The sequence below is a fragment of the Loxodonta africana genome, chromosome 9, assembly GCF_030014295.1.
Source record: "Loxodonta africana isolate mLoxAfr1 chromosome 9, mLoxAfr1.hap2, whole genome shotgun sequence".
In the NCBI taxonomy this organism is placed as follows: domain Eukaryota; kingdom Metazoa; phylum Chordata; class Mammalia; order Proboscidea; family Elephantidae; genus Loxodonta; species Loxodonta africana.
The window spans coordinates 25,014,350-25,028,633 of NC_087350.1; the positions used below are offsets into that span (position 1 = coordinate 25,014,350).

Sequence of the window (14,284 nt, forward strand, 5' to 3'; positions counted from 1 at the left end):
AAGATCCTAAGCAGCCACAAGACTACTAGGATGAGGACCCCAGCCACTAGCACCAACCCTAGTAGCTAAATCCACCTCAGCTGACCAAGCTGCACACACAAGACACTTACAAAGTGTTGGCAAATGAAAACCACTTATTACTTACAGAAAGCAGCTTACTTTTATTATAGATAACATCGGCCAAAGTAACCATCCAGAAATCAAGGACCAAAGTAATTACCCAGAATCCCTAACCCATTTATCCTTTTTCCTTCAAAACCCCGTGCTCCCCTGAGTTGGGAGTTATTGCATTGAATCCCACTTTTATTGACACAAATTTGTGGTATCAAACCAGTCCAGAGAAATCTCGGCTTCTCTTTCCTGGTCATTCCAGACCCCAGCTGCCCCACACAGCCCTTTCTGTCACCCGGGCCTAGGTCAGCAGGTGCCAGTCGCAAGCTATGGAGTTCACTTGACTCCCCACACTTTAGACCAGCTGGCCTCACTTCTCCCTTAGTTCTGGTAATTAGTTGCAATGACTCACCAGTTCCTGGAAAAGGGCTATCTTTGCAAGCACAAAAGGGATATACACAAGAGATGCACAGGTGAAATGGGGAGGGGGTTTCTGAGCAGAGCTTCATGTCCTCAGAGATGCTTGGTCCTCCCACAGGAAGCTCCAAGGAATTTCGAGTCCTGGACCATTATTGGTTTCTGCATAATCAGTGATTAGGTCCTCATGGCATATACATGATTGATCAAACCAATGAATATGCATGATTGGTTACATATGCCCCCCTTCTTTCCTGGAGTTAATCCTAGGCGTGGTCTTTGGGCACCCAATCCTTTGCACATAAAGGCACCTCGATTGCTGGCAAAGTCCTAGAGTTGTTTTCAGGAAACCAGAGACAAAGGGCAAACCAAATTCTTGGTTCCACAACTAGAATTAGACCATGCCAGCTACAATCCAGAGCTTTCTACAAGGTGACACCAAGCTGCTCCCCTGAATCCTCTGATAATGAGAGAAACAGGATAAGCTTTCTTCTTGCTGGTGGAAGTCAGTGTCTTCTGTAATAACTCAGAATTTTTGAAGTGCAGGTACATATATTGCATGCCTGAAAAAGATGGAAAGGGTAAAACCAAGGTATCAAAGGCACTTCTCTACTCACCATGATCGTTCCCCTACCCACCGACCTCTGTTCTTCCAGAAACATCCCTGTGCTAAACCTTTCCCATCTACCTTTACCACAGTCTTTACCAGGAGTCTGGGCCTTCTCCTAACCAAAGCAGATGTCTTAGATTCCTGGTGTTTCTGTACCAGAAATACCAGGAGTCAGTGGCTTTAAACAATAAGAATTTCTTTTCTCAACATCCTGGAGGTTAACAGTCCAAAGCAGGGTCTTGCCCAGTCAATTCCTTCCTTGACAGGAGTCCCAGGTGCTCCTTGGTTCCTTGGCTTGTAGACATCCTCACACGGTGTCTGTCTTTGCCTGTGTGCACGTGTCTCTGTCTGATCTGCTTTTTATAACTAAGAAGAGATCAGGTTTAGAACACACCCTACACTGGCATGGTACATTAACATAAAGAAAACCTTATTTCCAAGCAGAACTCCGTCCACAGGTATAGGGGTTAGGATTCCAACACAAAGTTTGGGAGGATACAATTCAATCCGTAACAGGAGGGATTTTTTTTTTTTTTTTTTGCAGGGAAAAGGTAACCTGGCCCCAAGCCCCAGCATGAGCAGTTGCCTCCCGGGGTGCCCCCAGGAAGGTTATCCTCCTCTGGGTTGTTGTTAGCTGCCATCAAATCAATTCTGACTCATGGCAACCCTATGTGTTGCTGAGTAGAACTGCTCCATAGACTTTTCAGGCTGTGACCTTTCTAATGCAGACCACCAGGCCTGTCTTCTGAGGTACCTCTGGTTGGATTCAAACCACCAGCCTTTAGGTTAACTGTTTGGGCCACCCAGGGAGCAGCCTTCTCTGGGAAGTCCCTACAAATACTTGCCAAGAAGTCAGAAAGATGCATTTGGGCTTTCCTTCAGCTTTCTTTTTTTGTGCTGTGTTATTGTTCCTATACTTCTAAAATGTTTGTCTCATTTAGGAACTCTGAATTTACTTGGATTACCTGCCTTCAGTTTTATGCTGAGTCGTTTTTTAAATGACTGAGTTTGTGTGTGTGTGTGTGTGTGTGTGTGTGTGTGTTTTAAACTGCTGATTGTGTGTGTGTGTGTGTGTGTGTGTGTGTTTTAAACTGCTGATTAATAACTAAGCCATCTCTGGAAGGTCAGGTGTTTACAGCCTGAGATAGAAATCATGCCATGTCATGAACTGAATTCAGAATTAGAGAAGATAAAAGTCACAAAGGAGTAATAACTTGCTACCCAGATTGTACTGGTGTCTTTGGACTTGGTCCCGGCCCCCAGGGCAGTAGCCTCTTTCGTGCCAAAGCAGGATCCCTGTGGTAACACTCCAGAGACAAGCCCTTCACCTTCCTCAAGCTTTCAGGGAGGCTTCTTCTGCCCATTAAAGCCAATAAAAGGCGTGTAAGAGAGTGTGCCCTGAATAATGGCACCAAATGTCTTTTAATATGTATTATTAATAGACTTTTCTAAATTAGATCTTGTACAAATTGTCCTCGGCTGTTCTGTGCCTCTGGTGGCTGCTTGTTTCTCACCATTCAGCTAGGGGACAGTGGGGACAGGGCAGCGATAGGGCAGGGGTGGGGAGGGGCCCCGACCACAGCTCAGTGTGATCTATGCAGGGCAGAAACTGCTCCCTGTGGAAACACCGCTCCTTGAAGGCCCCCAAAGCAGCTGGAAAATAGGAAACAAAAAAAGACAATCATTGCCAACACAGGGCTAAGCTAGTTTCCAAAGTTTAATCACTTCTTGAGCGATTAGAAAACACATAAGTAAAATTATTATTTTAAAAGCTAAAACAATGAATGCTTAAAGAGAAACGAAGTCCTGACAATGTTACCACATGCATGAATGCTGAAAACATTATGCTGAGTGAAGTAAGTCAGACACAAAAGGCCAAATAGTGTATGATTTCACTTATATGCGATACATAAAACAGGCAAATGCATAGAGACAAAAGTCGATAGTGGTTACCAGGGTGGGAGGGAGGAGGACAGGGCTTTGAGGACGCTGAATTTCTGTTTGGAGTGATGAAAACGTTTTGCCAATAGATGGCAGTGATGGTTGTACAACATGGTGACTGTAATTAATGTCACTGAATTGTATCCTTCAAAATGGTTAGAATGGCAAATGTTTTGTTTTATATTTTACCATAATAAAATTAAAAGTTGAAAATGTACATTATAGGAGGCACTGTGAGTAAGCGCCTGGCTGCTTTATCTGATCTACGTAGATCCCTGCTCCAGACCAAGGTTACTGTGTTAATTAGTGGTGAAGCCCCTGTTTAATATCAGAACAGCAAAACTATCTGCCAGTGGCCTTCAGATTTTTGGCCTAGTTATTACGTATTTCCCCAAAATTCCTCTCTACTTCTGCCCAACATTTTGTGTTATTTGCAGTTGAAGTGAGGGAGCATGTTGAATCATTCCTTTAAACAACTGATTTTTAACTGTTGATCGAGTCTTCGGGGTCATCTCTGAAAGGCCAGGTCTTCATAGACTGAGATAGAAATTCCTTTTTTGCTTGTTCTCCTACGTCATGAGCTACTCCATGCCTCTCACCTCTACCAGGTGCCCACTCATCATCCAAACAGCACCTACAAATGAAGAGAAAAAAAGAGAGTTTCATTGCTTCTCTGAGGCACTGCAGTAAGAAAAGGTTTCTTTAGCAGAGGAAAGAAAGTAAAAGCATGGCACGTTTCCTATGAAATATACTCAAGAAGATCCAGAACAAATTAGAACAAGAGACCATAGATGGGGAAGTTGCTTTAGCTCTTGAGGAGTTCTCAGTATTTTTAAGACATCTCAAAAAAAAAAAAAAAAGGCAGAGAGAAGGAGACGTATGTAACCTGAGCCTGCTGACCCCATGCTCTCAAGAAATGGTTGTCAACGGTGTTAACTGTCTACGGCTTCTGTTCCCGCCCCCAGATCCTGCCAATCGTGGTTTTCTTCAGCACTGTCATGTCCATGCTCTACTACCTCAGACTGATGCAGTGGGTCATTCGAAAGGTACGGGGCCTGGGAGGGGCTAGAGTGGCAGGTGTAGAGTTGATTGTTTCAAGGACAAAGTCTTAATGCAGGTATTTCTGAAATGCCCTTCTCTTCCCATCAAGATCCCTCCCCCACTGAGTGATGAGATTCAAACCAAAAAAAAACCTCAGTGAGTTGCTTACCTGTGCCCATACCAAAAAGCCACACCCATTGCCACTGAGTCAGTGGCGACCCTATAGGATAGAGCAGAGCTGCCCCATAGGTCCAACTCATAGCAACCCTGTAGGACAGAGTAGAGATGCTCCATAGGGTTTCCAAGGCTGTAAATCTTTACTGAAGCAGACTGCCACGTCTTTCTCCCGAGGAGTGACTGGTGGGTTCCAACTGCTGACCTTTCAGTTAGCGGGCAAGAGCGTAACCACTATGCAGCCAGGTCTCCTTCCCGTGCCCATCAAGGGGATTTAATTTCAGGGACTTCAACTTGCAGCCTGCTGGGTAGTTTCATGAAACCTGAGCAAAAGAAGTGACTCCAACAGGTCAGACACCTCCCAGGGGAAACAAAGACACAGTGTCCTTCTTTTATCTTGGCTAGCCACCGTGTGCCCTGCACAAAGCCACTGTTGAGCTTGAGGAGGTTGCAAGTGTGGACACGCCTCGTTTTGGAGTTGCCAGAGAAATCAAAGCAACAAAGGGAATCTGAGGGAGATTTCTAAGCACACAAATAAGAGTAAAGTCCGAGAAGTGAATCCCATTCCTGCTGCTCCAGAAACCGTCAGTCCTGCCCTCGTAAATGAGGTCAGAATACTAAGTACTTACTTTGTAAGCTAGCCTGGATGCACATGAAGGTAGGGCTGTGCTTCCAGGGCTTGGGCATAGCCTTTTTTTTTTTTTTTTTTATCACTGTAAAATAAATAAAAATGTACCAGGTGAGAGAGATGGAGAAAGAGAACCAGAACACCAGCAGAGTTCAGAATTTCAGCAAGAGCTCTCAGAGCTCTTTTTAATTTTAAACATTTAAATGTTCAGAACGACTCTGCTAATGTCTAAGCAAAAAAGAAGATCAAATGCGTTATTTAAGGCTCCCTCCTGAGGTGGACGCTAAGGTCTCTCGTTGAAAGGCCAGGGGAAAAGTGGAACCAACAACGATATTCTTCGAATTAAGTAAAATAGGCCAAACTCAAATTATATTCCAGCCCCATCACTACTTATTATGTGAGCAACTTTGACAAAATAACTAAACTGTTCAGTGCCTCAGTTTCCTCTTCTACAAAATGGGCATAATTATAGGACCTCCTTCAAAGCGTTATTGTGAGGATTAAATGGGTTCATCCTGGTCAGAGGGATAGGGCAGTTCTTGGAATACAGTAAAGCTCACCATGGTTGTTGGCAATTATTAGCACATATTATTTGTATACCGTGTAGCTACAGAAACACATTTGCGTAATGTACATACAATTACTCAGACTCACCACACAAACAGGAAGATTTGATTGGCCTGCTTTATGGACTAGATAAAGTAGACTTACGTTTACCACCATCACTGGCTGGCCTCCATATGTTACTCCAGTTTAAAGATTTTATCCCTGCTCTGACGTTTGGTGTATACAATAGTTCTTCACTAACTTCATTCCTTTTTTGCTTTTAGATTGGATGGCTAATGCTAGTTACTATGGGAACATCTCCTGTTGAATCTGTAGTTGCTTCTGGCAATGTATTTGTTGGACAGGTGAGTTGTAATATAAAAAAAAAAAAAAAATGAGCGGCTGAAATGGATAGTCTTTTTCCAGAAAATGGAATAAGAAAATATTATAGTGTTACCATTGCTTTTCATGTAAAAAGAAGAGTGTTGAAATAAGGAGCTCCCTTATTAGCAGTGTTGAGATACGAGAGAGAGAGAGAGGTGTAAGGCCCTCTGTAGGCTAGTGTGGAATTTGGGTTCTTGGAAATGTATTGAGAGGAAGGAGGATTGAACCATCTTCCCAAAGATACTTTATCATCTGTAGGTTCTCAACAGACCTTTTCTGAATTTATCGAACGGTTGAGATCTCTGGCCAACTCTTCAGAAGCTAGGAACCCTTCTGCTGAAGTGGAGCTCACCATTTATTTTGAAGCTGCAAACATGTCACAGCCAGCTTCATATTCTGTAGAATAACGCTGACGTAGAATTTCGTCTGTGGTAATGGACAAGACCATGAGAGGCTTTCCACCAAAAACCATGCAGCTGGACCTACCCAAGCTCGTTCTCAGCTTGTCTGCACTGGCCAACAGTCTATCTTTGCTGAGTCTGAAGAAAAATGCTGAAGAGTTATTACGTTACACTTTTCGCCTCCCTGATCCATCCCATGGGTAAATGCTCTTTTGCCTGACACTCATTTAAGCCAAGAAATATGATGTCAAGGAGTGACCATCAAAATAGCAGCATTCCTAAGGGATGGCTAAGCAAGAAGTGGTAATAAGCTATTCCGGGTTTAAAGCTTCAGACCGAATGAAATCACACACCAAGGAAACCAAGTGGGAATGCTTGCCAGCACCAACGCCCAAGAAAATTGGATTTGAAGCAAAAATCAAGTCACTCGGAAAAACACATGGCCCCAAATCCCAGGCTGACAAGTGCTCTAGGCAGGCGAAGCCTACTCATCGACAAGCCCCGCTCACTAGCCTGAAGCATAGTCTTTAAAGTGAGGTCCATACTTCCTCCCTAGGAGCTGAATTTATTGTAATTATAGTCACAGAATCTCTCAGGAGTAATGAGGGCACCATCTTGAGTTGATTACTTCTACCTGCGGGGTAAGAGGACTCATGTACTGCGTTTCCATTTAGTCCATAAATTGAGGCTGAGTACATTCAATCTTATAGAACAATTAGAAATAATGAGGGGAAAATTGTAAAATTGCACACATGCTTCTGTGGTGCTCAATTTGGTACTTAATATGCTAAAAGTACAGCCATTATTTATGGAGAGCTCCACACTGCAGGCCTCCTGCCCTCCTTAATGGGATTCAAGCCTTTGCAACTCCACTCTTTCGACACCAAGGGGAAGTGGGAGAGGTGTGCTTCTGATTCTCAGTTAGGAAAGGGCCTCTGGGTGCCTGCACTTGATTCTGTTGGCATTTTGGAACTCCTGTGATTTCCCTCTGGCGTCAGCAAGGGGGCTTAGGACCTGTCTAGATGAAGCTGGAAGATGAGAAGTCACGGAGACCTAGGAAACACCAGTCCACAAGGCCAGGCCACTAGGCAGAGTTGCTTGGCTGATGATGTTACGACCCTAAGAAAAGCATCCCAATTTCTCCATGCCCCATGTCATCACAGAGTCCATTCCTAGGCTCCATGGAGGGTTTATAGAAACTGGCCTTGCATACTTTCCCAAATTTACACATCCTTTTACACTGTTTGTTTTTTTTACACAGCCATTGGTGGGGTGGGTTCCCAAACTTGAGCATGCATCAGAACCACCTGAATGGCTTGTTAAAACACAGATTGCTGGGTCCCAGAGTTTCTGATTCAGAAAGTTCAAGAATTTGCATTTCTAAAAAGTTCCCTGGAAACGCAGATGGTGCCACACTTAGAACTACTACTTTCATTAGTAGCCATTGAGTCGATTCCTGGCAACCCCACGTGTGTCGGAGTATAACTGTGCTTCATAGGGTAACAAGATGTGATTTTTTGAAAGTAGATCTCCAGGCCTTTCTTCCAAGACACCTCTGTGTGGACTTGAACTGCCAACCCTTTGGTTAGCAGCTAAATGCGATAACCGTTTGCACCACTCAAGGGCTCACACCCTTCTAAAATTTTAAAGGCAGCATTTAATCTAGTCACCCTTTTCTTTGTCTCCAGACAGAGTCTCCACTGCTGGTTCGGCCATATCTACCATACGTCACCAAGTCCGAGCTCCATGCAATGATGACTGCTGGGTTTGCCACCATTGCTGGAAGCGTCTTAGGCGCATACATTTCTTTTGGGGTAAGAATTACAGAAAATTCGTCTTCTTCTCTCTTTGCTAAGGAGCCCTGGTGGTGCAGTGGTTAAAGTGCTCAGCTGCTAACCAAAAGGGTGGCAGTTCGAACTCACCAGCCACAGGAGAAAGATGTTGCAGTCTGCTTCCTTAAAGATTACAGCTTTGGAAGCCCTATGGGACAGTTCTAATCTGTCCTGTAGGGTCGCTTTGAGTCTAAATTGACTCAACAGCAACAGGTTTGGTTTGGTTTGGTTTCTTTGCTGTTGTTACTGTGTTTGTTTCTCATTGCTGTTGGAAAAGAAGACAAAGAATGTATCCCTTTTTGCTCTATAGTTGGCTGCATTGCTTTGGCATTTGAATGTAGTAAATTCGAGAAGCTTTGAGGCTTCACTCTTATACCCCTGCTACCTAAATGTGAGTTATATCCAACAAAACAGATAGAAGTCAAGTGATGAGGTTACTTTGACTGAAAATTTTAATATGTTAAAAAAAATCTTTTTTTACTGACATGAATAAAAGGTGATTTAAACCTGGGGTTGGCAAACTATGGCCTATGGGCCAAATCTGAATTGCCCCCTCTTTTTGTAAATGAGGTTTTATTGGAACACCAAAACCAGAACCAAACCTGTTGCTATGAACTCAATTTCAACTCATGGCAACTCCATGTGTTACAGAGTAGATCTGAGTTCCATGAGGGTCTCTTGGCTGTTATCTTTACAGAAGCAGATCTCCAGGCCTCTCTTCTGCAGTGCCGCTAGGTGGGTTCAAACCACCAACCTTTCAGTTAGTAGGTGAAAGCAAGCCATTTGTGCCACCCAGGGGCTTTATGGAAACATAGCCACTCCTATTTGTTCATCTATGCCAGCTTTTGGGCTACAGAGTTGACTAGTTATCACCTACAGAGCCAAAAATATTGACTATCTGGCCCTTTACAGAAAAAGCTTACAACCCCTCATCTAGAGTGTGGTTCTCAAATCTGGTGGTACATGAGAATCGCCTTGGGAGCCTTTAAAAATCCCAGGGCCCAGGCCATGTTGTTATTGTTGTTAGGTGCCATTGAGCCAGTTCCAACTCATAGCGACCCTATGCACAACAGAATGAAACACTGCCTGGTCCTGCACCATCCTTACAATTGTTGTTATGCTTGAGCTCATAGTTGCAGCCACGGTGTCAATGCACCTCGTTGAGGGTCTTCATCTTTTCCGTTGACCCAGTACTCTGCCAAGCATGATGTCCTTCTCCAGGGAAGGATCCCTCCTGACAACATGTCCAAAGTATGTAAGACGCAGTCTCGCCATCCTTGCCTCTAAGGAGCATTCTGGCCACACTTCGTCCAAGACAGATCTGTTCATTCTTTTGGCAGTCCATGGTATATTCAATATTCTTCGCCAACACCACAATTCAAAGGAGTCAATTCTTCTTCGGTCTTCCTTATTCATTGTTCAGCTTTCACATGCATATAATACCACCGAAATACCATGGCTTGGGTCAGGCTCACCTTAGTCTTCAAGGTGACATCTTTGCTCTTCAACACTTTGAAGAGGTCCTTTGCAGCAGATTTGCCCAATGCAATGCGTCTTTTGATTTCTTGACTGCTGCTTCCATGGCTGTTGATTGTGGATCCAAGTAAAATGAAATCCTTGACAACCTCAATCTTTTCTCCATTTATCATGATGTTGCTCATTGGTCCAGTTTTGAGGATTTTTGTTTTCTTTATGTTGAGGTGTAATCTATGCTGAAGGCTGTGGTCTTTGATCTTCATTAGTAAGTGCTTCAAGTCTTCTTCACTTTCAGCAAGCAAGGTTGTGTCATCTTCATAACGCAGGTTGTTAACGAGTCTTCCTCCAATCCTGATGCCCCGTTCTTCTTCAAATAGTCCAGGTTCTCATATTATTTGTTCAGCATACAGATTAAATAGGTATGGTGGAAGAATACAACCCTGACGCACACCTTTCCTGACTTTAGACCATGCAGTATCCCCTTGTTCTGTCCGAACAACTGCCTCTTGATCTATCCCAGGCCATACCCCAGAGTAATTAAATCAGAATCCCTTAGAACGAGACCCAGGCATCAGTATTTTTTAAAACTTCTCAAATTTCAATATATAACCCAGGTTGAGACTTGATGGTCCATAACATAGCCTACCAGGGACAGATTACCCAGTTAGCAAGGTGCGTACAGGCTTACTTGTGCTCATCTACTACTCTGGAGGGCACAATTTTGCCTGTTTTTCACCACATCAAAGGCTATTCCTTCTGAACCAAACAGAAAATCTTAGCCTAATTTGCTTGCTTTCTTCTGGAATTCCAGGTTTCGTCCTCTCACTTGCTAACTGCTTCCGTTATGTCAGCACCTGCATCACTGGCTATTGCTAAACTCTTTTGGCCTGAGACAGAAACACCTAAAATAACCCTCAAGAATGCCATGAAAATGGAAAGTGGGTAAGTGGGGCACATCGGCCTAGTTGATGACTATGTAGGCTGAGGGGAGAAGGAGGCAAATTCAAAGTCCAGCAAAAATCCGATAACCAGAGAGTGCAGTAAATACCAGTATTGACGTGAGTTTAATCTCCCAGTGATAATTACTTAGACTTCAGCAAAAAAAAAAAAAAAAAAAGTCATCATTTCAACACTTGGGAAAAACTTTTCGGAATATCTGGATGTCAGTATCTTTTCTTCACTGTTCAATGTAAAGAGACCTGTTACCTGTTGCCATCGAATCAATTGCAACTCATAGTGACGCTATAGGACAAAGTAAAACAGCCCCATAGGGTTTCTAAGGAGGGGCTGGTGAATTTGAACTGCTGACCTTTTGGTTAGCAGCCGATTTCTTAACCAATGTGCCACCAGGGCTCTGTTGTAAAAATAGTCCATTGTAAATATAGCATTGTGTTCTTTAAGCCTTGATGCAAAACTACTGCAAAGCCATAGAATGACCATTTCTGGAGGTTTCTCATATAACAGAACAAGAAAGAGATCAAACCAAAAAAAAACCAAACCCAGGGCCGTCAAGTTGATTCCGACTCATAGCAACCCTATAGGACAGAGTAGAACTGCCCCATAGGGTTTCCAAGGAGCGCCTGGGGGATTGGAACTGCCGACCCTTTGGTTAGCAGCCATTAGCACTTCACCTCCATGCCCCCAGGGTTTCTAGAAAGAGACAAAGGTACTCATTCATCAGGGAAGAGGAGGGTATGATATAGATATTCTTAACTTCTATTTCGTTCATTTTCTTTTGCCCTGTTCAAGTGAAAGAAAAAAAAAAGTAGAAAAGACTGAGAGATTTAGGATATTCACAAGTATTTCACTAAGTAGCAGAATTCTTCAACCAACATGTTTTTGAGATTCATCCCTTGGTTGTATATAGGTGGAGTTATAACAATAATTGAAAAAGCAAGTTGCCAAACTGCTACATATAGTTTGATTCCACTTACAAAGTGAACAAATGTGCAAACTTACCCAATATATTATTTTGGGATACAAACACATAGGAAAATTGTGAAGAAAGGGAATGATAAAGAAATTTTAGGGAGGCAGAGATTAGAGGGAAAGGGGTTGAATTAGGGAAGAACACAGGGGGGCCTCAAGGGTAAGATGACATTCCGTTCCTTAAATGAGTTGATGGATAAACAGGCCTTCCTCATAGCATTAGTTTTTATACCTTAAATATCTTAATGAGTCCCTGGATAGCGTAAATGGTTAACACGCTCGGCTGCTAACTAAACAGTTGGAGGTTCAAGTCTCCAGAGACTCCTCGGAAGAAAAGCCTGGCGGTCTGCTTCTGAAAAATCAGCCATTGAAAACCCTATGGAGCAGTTCGACTCTGACACACATGGAGTTGCCATGAGTTTGGAGTCAACTCAAAGGCGCTGAATTTTTTTTTTGGTATTTTATAAATATTCTCAGTAGCTGTGTAATAAAAATAATTTTTAATCCCCATAATGTTTTTTCTTTTCCCAATTTATTTATTATAAATGCCCCCAGATTGAAAGAGCAGTATAACATTAGACACCCATACACCTATCACCTAGATTCCACAATTAGAGACCCAAACCCGTCATGATGTTGTGGAATTCAAGGCACAAGCTAGAGAGTTTGTCTTTTCAACGAGCTCTGGCTATGTCATTTCTGCCCTGTGACATCCATCCACTGACAGCTCCTTGGTAATTCCGGAATTACTATGTTTTGATAAAGTGAGTCGAGAAATCTCCTGGAAGCAGCGACACAGGGCGCATCCTCATCCATCTCCCTGGTGGCAAATATCGCCGTGAACCTGATCGCCTTCCTGGCCCTGTTGTCTTTTCTGAATTCAGCCCTGTCCTGGTTTGGAAACATGTTTGACTACCCGCAGCTGAGTTTTGAGGTATAATTCTTCCATGCTTCTGCCCTCCATTTTGGTTCTGCCTATCTTTCTTTAAAAATAAAATAAGTTTGGGAACAGCCTTCCCTAACCATCAATAATGTACTCTTACACATTGTACAAGCTTATCCTGTAACCACCACCCCCCACCATCTTCCCATCCCCTTCTCTCCTATCCTCTCCCTTCCCCCAACACATATTCATTCTCTCCTGACCCCACCCCTAAGACTCCAGATTACTCCCGAAGACCCAATTCCAACCTTGACTCCCGATGGATGGAGCAAGGGATTGTGGAGGGATTTCTGAGCCTAAAAGAGATCTGGAACAATCTTGGAGCTGGGGATGAGGCAGAAGAACTAGGAGAGTCATTACTCAGCTAATAAACTCTATACTTTTGGTTTTTATAGATAATATGCTCATACATCTTCATGCCCTTTTCATTCATGATGGGGGTTGACTGGCAAGACAGCTTTATGGTTGCCAAACTGATAGGTTATAAGACATTCTTCAATGAATTTGTGGCTTATGAGCACCTCTCAAAATTAATCAACTTGAGGAAAGAAGCTGGACCCAAATTTGTCAATGGGCAGCAGCAATATATGTCGGTGAGTAACTATTTTGACTTTTCAGTGAACATCTTCATCCCATACCTGCATTCATTGAATAAACCCATTGCTGTCGAGTAGATTCCAACTCATAGCAACAATATAGGACAGCGTAAAACTGTTCCATGGGGTTTCCAAGACTGTAATCTTTACGGAAGCAGACCGCCACATCTTTCTCCCGTGGAAAGGCTGGTGTGTTCCTTACCACCTACCTTTTGGTTAGCAGCCAAGAGCTGAACCACTGTGCCACCAGGGCTCCTTTATTCATTGAATAGTTGCCTCGATATGTCAGGCACTTTGGGTACATTGGAGAACAAAACAGACCAAAAAAATCCTGATCTCACGGAGTTCATATTGAACATTGTCGTTAACTGCTGTGGAGTTGCTCCCAATTCATGCAACACCACCCACAACAGGATTGGACCATTGTGATCCATGGGGTTCTCTTTGGCTGACTTTTGGAAGTAGATTGCCAGGCCTTTCTTCAAAGATTGAAAAAAGCATCTTGTAATTTTCAGTCATGTTGAATTAATCTGTGTGTGCGTGTGTGAGTGTAGAAACACAGGTAATCCTTACCACTGTGATAATTTACTTTTTAAAATAGACTTTATTTTTTAAAGCAGCTTTAGATTTAAAGGAAACTTATACAGAAAGTACAGAGAGTTCCTGCACACCCCTTCACCCACTGCACAGTTTCCCCCACTATTAGCTATTAACGTCTTATATTCCTGTGGTACAGGTGTTACAATCGATGAACAAGTACTGATACATCATTATTAACTAAAGTCCATAGGTCACATCAGGGCTCACACTTTGTGTTGTACAATCCTATGTGTTTTGACAAATGCATTATGTCATGTGTCCACCATGACAGTATCTTGCAGAATAGTTTCACTGCCCTAAAAATGCCCCGTGCACTACCTCTTCATTCCTCCCTCTCCCCCTGAGCCCCTAGCAACCACTGATCTTTTCACTGTCTCTGTAAGTTTGCCTTTTCCAGGACGTGATAGTTGAAATCAGCATGTAGCCTTTCCAGACTGGCTCCTTTCACTTAGCAGTGTGCATTTAAGGTTCCTCCATGTCTTCATATGGACTTGACAGCTCATGTCTTTTTGTTGTTGAATAATACTTCACTGTGTGAACGTACCACACTTTGTCCATTCACCTACTGAAGGATGATCACAGGTGGGTGGCTTCAACAAACAGAAACTTACTTTCTCACACTTTGGGAGGCTCATTTGGAATTGACTCAATAGCA

The 14,284-nt window shown here is 43.1% G+C and overlaps 1 protein-coding gene across 2 annotated transcripts in view; it reads left to right on the forward strand.

Moving 5' to 3' along the window:
• The window catches only part of SLC28A3 (solute carrier family 28 member 3), a 58,610-nt gene that overhangs the window by 34,048 nt on the left and 10,278 nt on the right, over positions 1-14,284 (forward strand). For both annotated transcript variants that reach the window (XR_002784991.2, XM_003407372.4), the window contains 6 exons: positions 4,045-4,125; positions 5,753-5,833; positions 7,942-8,067; positions 10,373-10,503; positions 12,256-12,424; positions 12,829-13,026. Coding sequence is in view for 1 of the 2 variants with exons in the window: in XM_003407372.4 (XP_003407420.2) it covers positions 4,045-4,125; positions 5,753-5,833; positions 7,942-8,067; positions 10,373-10,503; positions 12,256-12,424; positions 12,829-13,026 (786 nt within the window). In the remaining variant the exon portion in view is untranslated. The remainder of the gene's footprint in view (positions 1-4,044; positions 4,126-5,752; positions 5,834-7,941; positions 8,068-10,372; positions 10,504-12,255; positions 12,425-12,828; positions 13,027-14,284) is intronic.